Genomic DNA, 10,000 nt, shown 5'->3' on the forward strand with positions numbered 1-10,000 from the left:
GCAACCGAACAGATCAGGCACTTCGGTCACAAGGCAAAGACATGGCTTCTACAGCTTTACAATGAGTGCTTAACAACACACAAACTCCCTAACATCTGGAAGAAAGCCCACATTATAGCACTGCTGAAACCTGGGAAAGATCCATCCGCTCCCAAGAACTTCAGACCAATCGCACTTTTAAGTCATACCTACAAGCTTTTCAAACGTCTGATCCTCAACAGAATTGGCACCTTTGTTGACAAACACCTCATCCCTGAACAAGCAGGTTTCCGCCCTGGCAAGTCGACAACTAGCCAAGTACTCAACCTCACTCAGTACATGGAAGACGGCTATGGGGAAGGGGTGGTAACTGATGTGGTGTTTGTCGACCTCTCAGCTGCTTATGACACAGTCAACCACAGACGTCTCCTCAGCAAGATCCTGGAGACCACAAGGGACATCCGTCTGACAGAACTGATCGAAAGCATGCTTGAAAACAGGAACTTTTTTGTTGAGCTTGGAGGAAAGAAAAGCAGGTGGCGAAGACTCAAGAATGGACTTCCACAGGGAAGTGTGCTTGCACCACTTCTCTTTAACATCTACACCAACGACCAACCAAAAAGTGCAGACACTTGCCGCTTCATCTATGCAGACGACCTTGGCATAGGTGCACAAGCCACTGACTTCAAAGTTGTGGTAGACAGACTCTCCAATGCTCTGGCATAGCTAACACCTTACTATGAAGAGAACCACCTACGTGCAAATCCATCTAAGACGCAGGTGTGTGCCTTCCACCTGAGAAATCGGGAAGCCAAGCGCCAACTGAAGGTCAACTGGTCAGGAACCTCCCTCGAACACTGTGAGCACCCGGTCTACCTAGGGGTAACCCTGGACAGATGCCTCTCTTTTAAGACCCACATTGAGAAGACCAAGTGTAAAGTGAGTGCGAGGAAGCAAGCTCAGTGGAACAACCTGGGGTGCTAACTCACAGACTCTGAAAGCAACCGCACTGGCTCTCTGCTACTCAGCTGCCGAGTATGCCTGCCCAGTATGGGAGCGAGCTGCCCATGCCAAGAAGTTGGACCCCGCCCTCAATGCTAGCTGCCGCCTTATCACTGGCTGCCTGAAACCAACACCTACAGACCGGCTATAGCCCCACCAGAGATACGACGAAATGCAGCAAGCAAGAAAGAGCGGCAACAACAGTCCAATGATCAAAGACATCCTCTCTTCGGCCATGTGCCAGCCAAAAGCCGCCTTAAATCCAGGAAAAGTTTCCTGAAGAGCGTCCCACCTCTCAGAACACCGAGCGCAAGCAGTGAAAGAGTCACTCGGTGGGAAGAAAGACTTGACAACCTCCCACCAGAAACAACAATGGAGCTAAAGGCGAGCGAGGCACTGCCCCCTGGAGCAGACCAACTACGCAGTGTGGAAATGCCTTAACAGACTAAGATCTGGTGTTGGACGTGCAAAAGCCACTCTTGCCGAATGGGGATACCTGAATGACGGGGACGCTGTGTGTGACTGTGGAACTGGACCACAGACCATGGAGCACCTCCTGATATGTCCGCTGCTGGAACAGCCCTGCACAGCATCGGAATTAGCAGAGTTTAATGAGAAGGGACAGCAATGTGTTCAGCTGTGGCTGAACCACATCTAGCCAAGCCCTGTAACTGACTGTTTTGTGGACACGACAAGAAGACATGTGTGTGTGTACTGTATGTGTGTACTGTATGTGTGTACTGTATGTGTGTACTGTATGTGTGTACTGTATGTGTGTACTGTATGTGTGTGTGTGGGGGGGGGGGTGTTTGTGTGTGTTAATTATAGACAGAATGAACCATCATCGGGAGACATTTTGATAAAAACATGTCAACAAATATAAATATGAACAAATATAAATATGAACATGTCAACAAATATAAATATGAAGGTCTCCAATAAAAGGATGTAAATATTGAACATAGACAAAGTGATGGAATGTAATCTTCACTGTTCACCCCCCCCCCCCCCCCGCAGTGTGCCCCAGGGGGCTGCCTCATGGAGCTGTGCATCCAGCTCAGCATCATCATGTTGGGCAAGCAGCTCATCCAGAACAACGTCTTTGAGATCGGAATCCCGTAAGAGACCCCCCCACCCACCTCCCCTATATCATCCCTGATGAGGATGATGGTGATGAAGATGATGAGGACGATGATGATGATGAGGACAATGATGATGAGGATGAGGATGATGAGGACAATGATGATGAGGATGGTGATGATGATCATGAGGATGCTGATGACAATGATGATGATGATCTTGAGGATGATGAATAGGATGAAGATGATGAAGATGATGATGACAAGGATGATGATGGTGATGAGGATGATGAGTAGGATGATGATGATGATGAGGACGATTATGAGGACAATGATGATGATCATGATGATGATCATGGTAATGATGAGTAGGATGATGATGATGAGGACAATGATGATGACAATGATGATGATGTTGAGGATGATGAGTAGGATGATGATGAGGATGATGATGACGAGGATGATGATGAGGATGAGGATGATGAGTAGGATGATGATGATGATGAGGATGATTATGAGGACAATGATGATGATGATGATGTTGAGGATGATGAGTAGGATGATGATGAGGATGATGATGATGAGAATGATGATGATGATGATGACGATGATGATGAGGATGATGATGATGAGGAGGAGGAGGAGTAGGAGGAGGAGGGGGAGGATGATGATGAGGAGGAGGAGGAGGGGATTCAGTGCCTTGCTCAAGGATACTTTAGCAGGCTGCCGAACTTGCAACCCTCCATTTTTGCCTGTAAAGCAGAACTTCTCATTGTTAGAACTCAGCGTGTTGTCTGTGGAAGTAGAGCTGCTCTCTCAGTGACGTTTGGCTGTTTGGTGCCGTGTCTGGCATCTCATTTATTTGTTGAGGTTTTTACTTGGATTACATTTTCAAGGTACGTTCCATGCAATACCAAAAACGTTATGGTATTTCTGTGAGTAATTACCATCGGACGGCTTCTATTTTTCTGATGCCCCGCCGGATCTTGAACGCATCACTGAGTCGCACATTTCAGTGGCTTTGACTGGACGTGGTGACCAGTTTTTGAGGATTATTTTTCATTGTATTTTTCATGAATCCTGCAAAGTAATGTACACTATGTATTTAAAATATCAATGTAACACATCTACTGACATCTACCGGGTAAGAAGTTATATAAATATACACGTAAACACATAGTTTGGTAACGTCTGAACACGCCGCACACTGGACACGATCCAACTGCACATTGTCAATCACAATCTGTACAATTATAGTCAATAATATGATGACGTCATCGACCATCTTACTGTAAATATAATTTATAGTCAATAATATAATGATGACATCGAGGGTCTTACTGTAAATATAATTTATAGTAAATAATATGATGACGTCATCAAGCGTCTTACTGTAAACTTCATTACTCCGCCGTCACTCCTCCTTTATCGTTCCTCCATCTCCTTCTACTTCCACCTCATCTCTCCTCCTTCTCTCCATGCCTCCATTGCTAATTCTCCATCATTCCTCTCTCCACTCCTCCTCTCCAATGTTCTCTTCACCCCTCCTCCATCCATCTATCATCCATCCTCTCCTCCTTCCTTCCCTCCTACATTCCTTCACCCATCCCTCCTACATTGTCCCTCCTCGATTCCCCCTCCATCTCCTCCATTACTGCTCCATCCCAAATAATCCCTCCCTACACCTTTCGCCCTCCTTCCCTCCTGCATCCCTCCCACCTGCCTCCATCCCTCCATCCTGGCAGGAAGCTAAAGAAGCTGGTGCGCATGCTGAAGGATAAGGGTGGAGGGGAGGAGGAGAGGGAGGAGCATGGCCGCCCGCCCCAGCAGTGGAACCTGGACTACGCCCTGGACCCGTTCGATGGCCTCACCCCCGAGTACATGGAGATGAGTGGGTGCACGCACATACACACACACACTCATACACACACACACACACACACACACACACACACACACATACACACACACACACAGATTTTTTGGTTAAAATAGGACAGGAAACCTTTCATTCTATAAAATTATACATAATTATAAATGTTGTATTTTATTACAAACATATAATCTTTATGTTTTATAGTATAATATCTATTTAAAAATATATTATCAAATAATATGAAAAAAAGGATTGTTTTTTGGGCAGATTCCAGCTCCATTAAGTTCAGAATGGTGGCCATTTCAAAAAATTGACACCCATAAAAATAATAATAAAAGAAGAAGAAGAAGAAGAAGAAAGTATTTTTTATTACATTTTATATTATGTATTAAGTCACAGAAATTCTAATCAACTTAAAAATGTACAGAATATACTGTACATTCAACCTCATTCAGGAGGTTGAACAAAATGTCGTATTAATTAAAAAATATTAATCACAATGACAATGTAAAAACAAAAATTAATAAAATGAAATGAAAAATAATATAAAAATTATAATATGAAAAAAAAGTATATAAATATACAAAAAAAATATTATTTTCTTAAAAAACATATTTCACAGTATTTTTCTTCTTTTTGACTTTATGTTGTATGTGTTTGACAGTGTGTACTTGTATTTATTGTGTGTTTGTGTGTATGCTATCATCCATACCTGCACATATAGTACACTGTATCTCTATGTGTGTGTGTGTGTGTTTCCTTCCCATCATGCACTGGGGTCAGATAGTGTTCTCTGCCCTGCAGCCCTCGTCTCCTTCCTCGTCTCCTCCCTCCTCTCCTCCTCTTCTCCTCTTTCCTCTCTTTCTTTGTGCACTGCATGCTGTCTTCCTGAGCTTCTTTCCCACAGAGCTCCAGTTCCATGCCCCCGCCCCACCCCAGCCCACCCCACCCCACCCCACACCAGCCCACAAGTTCAACTTCCATTCACAAAGTGAAAATTATTACTGAACTAAATTAACGTCCGATGCAAAATTAGCAAAAGGTGACTCTTCCTCCTCTGGTTGAGGGTGGAGGAAGTCCTCCCTCGCTCAGCGTGCGTTACACCCACCCGACCCAACCAAGCCACAGTGGGACAAAGGCAACGACTCTTTTTAGCCAGTGAGTCGTCAGGAAGCCACTCCCCAAAAGAAGTGGAACCTTTGTCACGACTGATAGTTGTGACTTTCAGAGTGAAACTTGTTGTGATGGACACAGAGCTGCTGTTCTGCTGGAGCTCATCACCTCATCACTCACTGCAGCCTGCCAGTTTGGAGCTTGCAACGCAGGAGCTGCTGTTCTGCTGGAGCTCATCACCTCATCGCTCACTGCAGCCTGCCAGTTTGGAGCTTGCAACGCAGGAGCTGCTGTTCTGCTGGAGCTCATCACCTCATCACTCACTGCAGCCTGCCAGTTTGGAGCTTGCAACGCAGGAGCTGCTGTTCTGCTGGAGCTCATCACCTCATCACTCACTGCAGCCTGCCAGTTTGGAGCTTGCGACGCAGGAACTGCTTTCCAGTGGAATTTGAAACCTTTTCTCGGCACCACCCGGTGGCCTCTCACGCCGCGCTAGTGAACCACGCCACGGCGGTTCAAAAATACACTGATGTACTTTAATCACGGAATGAGTCCGTGAATGGGACGTTGGGTTGGTTTTGATAACTGTGTCCGCATTCATCTCGTCTTCCACTGTGTTTTCCCTGTAGCATCACAAGATGGCACCACCCTGCAACCTGTTGATAATGTGTTGATTACGAGTGACCGTGTTTTCCCAGTCATCCAGTTTGGCTTTGTCTCCATCTTCGTGGCGTCCTTCCCTCTCGCTCCGCTCTTCGCTTTGCTCAACAACGTCATCGAGATCCGACTCGACGCCAAGAAGTTCGTCACCGAGCTGCGGCGGCCAGTCGCCGTGCGCGCCAAGGACATCGGTGAACCTCCCGCCGCGCTACTTCATAACAACTTTTACACTAATATATTCTTTAAATGGACATCATTTTTGTTCTCTCTCTCTCTCTCTCCAGGTATTTGGTTTAATATACTGAGTGGAATGGGGAAACTCTCAGTGATCATAAATGTAAGTATTAATGCAGTGTTTTCGAGGAACGAATCAGGAAGTTTTCAGTAACAGTATTTACAACATGCAGAAATGGAAGTTATTGTATTTTTAGAGTGCGAGCACAGATACCCAGAGGCAGGACTCTCTAGTCTCATTGGGTCACACTTTTCTCCTGCTAAACTCACTTTACTACAACTACACTCCTTAGAATAACGGTCAAAGTCTAAATCTGCTTTATCGTCCATTCTGCCATACAGTATGTACAGGACATATAACTGTAGAGGATCCAAATTCTGTTTCACTCACAACCCTATTGGCATATACAAGTTTTAAAATGAAATAACAAGGGTTTAAAAATAGTAGGAAAAAACAATCTACTAGAAAAGTGCTGAGAAGTTATATATTGCAGTTAGGCTGCGGGTAGGGGGGAACAATAACAAAAAACAAAATACAGTGAAAATAGGATGAGCAGCGGTTTTATAGCACTTGTGTTCTCTACAACGTGGCTCATGCTGAGTGTGGGCATGCGAGTGCGCATACAATATATTTGTAGAAGAAAGTTGTTATGGCTGGTACTGTTGGACGTGTAGGGCGTGGGATGGGTAAGTTAGAGTCCAGACGTTTTGTAGGCAGAGGGGAGAGAGTTCAACACAGTTCATCTTGACAACCTGATATATGAAGCTGTTACACAGTCTGGTGGAGCGGGATCGGAGGCTCCGCTATCTTCTCCCACGTAGCAGGAGATGGAAGAGGCTGTGTGAGGTATGGGTGGGGTCACTGGCAATGCTGGTGCACTGCAGGCAAGGCCGGTGTCGTAAATGTCCAGGAGCGAGGGGAGTGAGGCACCATCCCACCTTCCCAGCCGCGCTCGCTATGCTCCGCAGGGTCTTTCAGTTCCCAAAGCAGTGTTCTCAAACGCTGTCTTTAGCTTCCGGAGGAAAAGAGGATGCTGTGCTTTCTTGGTCAGTAATGCAGTCTAATTAGTCCAGGAGATGTCCTCAGTGATGTACACCCCCAGACATTTGGTGCTGCTCACCTGTTCCAGTACTGTTGATGGTTAGCAGAGGGTGTCCGGTGTGGGCTCTCCGGTCGTCCATCACAATCTCATTTTTTTCCCCTTCATTTTGGGAAAGATTGTTATCTTTGCACCACGTAGCTGAGTGGTTCACCTTGTTCCTGTAGTTCAATTAGTCACTGTTGCTGATTAGACCCACAGGTCGCTTTTTGGCCGAACCTGCAAACTCTTGGTCCTCCATGGCACATGAAGCCCTAGAGTATCCAGGAACCTGCAAACTATTGGTCCACCATGGCACATTAAGGCCTGGAGTATCCAGGAACCTGCAAACTCTTGGTCCTCCATGGCACATTAAGTCCTGGAGTATTCAGAAACCTGCCAACTATTGATCCTCCATGGTACATACAGCCCTGGAATATCCAGGAACCAACCAACTATTGGTCCCCCATGGCACATGAAGCCCTAGAGTGTCCGGGAACATGCAAACTCTTGGTCCTCCATGGCACATGGAGCACTAGAGTATCCAGGAACTTCACAATTGTTGGTCCCCCATGGCACATAAAGCCCTGGAGTATCCAGGAACCTGCAAACTTTTGGTCCACCATGGTACATTAAGCCCTAGATAGAAGAAGAAGAAGAGAAGAACAAGATCAGTGGTATTCAATTAAAATTCAAGGGGGTGCAGTTAAAGCACAGTGAGAATTTCCCTTAAGCAAAGGTCCGGAACATCATAATGTTTAACTTGCTTTATGATTCAGTACCATTTTGAAGTATCCTGGTGGTTGTATCAACGGCTGTATGTAGTCAACAACTGACAGTCAAATCATATAAAGTACAATTCAATAATATTTCAACAATATTTTTTTAATCAGTTTTCACATTGAAACTGGAGGGATTTATAAATAATTTGTACTCTAATAATAAATACATTTTCTTATCATTTCAAATAAAATGAGGGCTGCATTTAGAAATAAAATACATAACAGAGCTTTTCAAAGATGTGCATCTTAAAATTAAGTGCTTCATTAAAAAAAGTGCAGCTTGAGTTTACCTTTCCCTTCTTTGTTGTTAACTCCATTTCACATCTTAACTAATGTTACTAACTACTTACTTATCAAAAATGTTAAAATAAACAATCCAACAACGGCGTTAACACTTTTCTCTTTCTTTCCCTCATCACACTCCGGCCCTTTCTCTTGTTCAGTGAGAAAAGTGAGCTTTAGCTTGTCCTGCCAGGGTTTTAAATCTGGGCTGGAACGGCGTCAGGGCCGTTCTCATGCACATGTGGAGGTGCTCATTGAGCCTGGAACCATATTTGCTTTTAATAATGTTCATTGTGGAGAAAGCTGAACATGGTCGATATGCACAGTGTGACTTCCCTCAGACCTGGGAAACCTGTCTCTAGTCTCTGACACTATTTGGAGCCAGAAAGTGGCAGGGTCAGTTCCTCCAAAACACTCTTTCAAGGCCACGTTTGATTGGAGATCCACCAGTTGCATTTGGAGAGGCCCAGCATTTTCCCACTTGAAGTACTGCGTGACTTCCTTTGAGAACCCTGACGTCCTTGATGAGGAACGTCTTCTGAATGAACAGGGTGAGCTGCTGTCCAAGGCTGAAGCTGTCAAAACGTTTGCTGAATTTAACAATCAGCTTGTCAACAAAGTATTCAAAAGAAGATACCACCTCTCTGACCCTTAAGCTGTTCCTGCACTGTTGGGAAGTGTGCACAGTCTTCCTGCGGGATCAACACCTCAAGGTTCCTCTGGAAGGAGCGGGGCGCTGTCATCAGGAGAAACTGAGTCGTCCTTGCCCTGTAGCTTTAAATTCAGTTCTTTTAGGTGTGAAGTGACATCAACCAAAAAAGCCACATCTATCGTCTTCTCATCTTCTAAAAACAGAAAACATGGTGTTGACTTCTGGCTTTTCAGCTGTGCCAAGAAAGCTGCGATTTCCTTTGGGATGGACCAGAAGCGCTGCACCACCTTGCCTTTGCTGCGCCACCTGACGTTGTTGTACAGCAGAAGGTCGTCAGCATTTGCATCCACTTCTTTGAGGAATTTTCCTGAGTGTGCGATGTTGATGGTAAGAGGACGCCCTGAGGAAGTGAATCATTCTCATCGTTGTGTTCATCACTTCACAGGAGCGATAGATGAATAATGCAACGATAAGAGGCGAGCTCAGGATTGTCCTCTTTCATTCTCGCCACAGCTCTTTCCTCTCTCCCAACCATGGCAGGGGCTCCATCTGTGCTTATTAAACCACCTGTTTGTGGTCTATCCCCCTGTTGGCTAGCATCTCCTTTATGACCAGGTGGTGTCCTCTCTTCTTGGACTGGTCTGAAGGGGTGTAGCACCTAACAGGTCTTAACAGAACTCCTTCTTCTCCTGGTTTAAGAACCTTCCATAAACCAACAGCTGAGCACCGTCAGACACATCAGTAGACTTATCTACAGCTGAGCCTCCGCATGGAGCCTGATGAACGGCTTCATCCAGTTGTGCGAGCACATCCTGGGTTAACATTTTAGCTTTCTTTGTGGCTAATGATGCTGACGTAGGTATCTGCTTTAATTGTTTACAAAACTCTTCTTTTTGTTTCAGCTCCCGCACTCATGCACTCGTTGACAACCTCTCCCTCAGTAAATGTTTTTTTATTTTGACCCAAAATCCAATAACCTTGAAATTAACACTGGTGAGCACGTTGTTGGGCAGTGAATGAATGTGTTAGGAATCTGGTGGATCCATCATTTTGGGCTTTTACATCCTTTATTTTCTGTGCTCTCAGTTGGGATTTGAGCGGGTTTGTTTGTTCAAAAGATCTGTGCATGGATTTGTAGCAACGCTTCACGTTGCTCCACGGTCTCGGAACATATGAGACGTAGTGGGTTTGAACTGCCCGTGGGAGGAATGAAAATTTAAGAATGTGTCTCTGTTCTCTCTCTTTTTAGAGCACGCCATGTG

General features: G+C 45.1%; 1 protein-coding gene across 1 annotated transcript in view; it reads left to right on the forward strand.

Annotated features, from left to right (window-relative positions):
• The window catches only part of ano2b (anoctamin 2b), a gene marked incomplete at both ends in the record, with an annotated part of 114,494 nt that overhangs the window by 88,118 nt on the left and 16,376 nt on the right, over positions 1-10,000 (forward strand). Inside the window, 4 exons of the mRNA XM_080022290.1 lie at positions 1,999-2,099; positions 3,806-3,951; positions 5,748-5,900; positions 5,994-6,046. Coding sequence (XP_079878416.1) covers positions 1,999-2,099; positions 3,806-3,951; positions 5,748-5,900; positions 5,994-6,046 — 453 coding nt within the window. The remainder of the gene's footprint in view (positions 1-1,998; positions 2,100-3,805; positions 3,952-5,747; positions 5,901-5,993; positions 6,047-10,000) is intronic.

Source organism: Zeus faber, assembly GCF_960531495.2.
Source record: "Zeus faber genome assembly, chromosome: 21".
Taxonomy (NCBI): domain Eukaryota; kingdom Metazoa; phylum Chordata; class Actinopteri; order Zeiformes; family Zeidae; genus Zeus; species Zeus faber.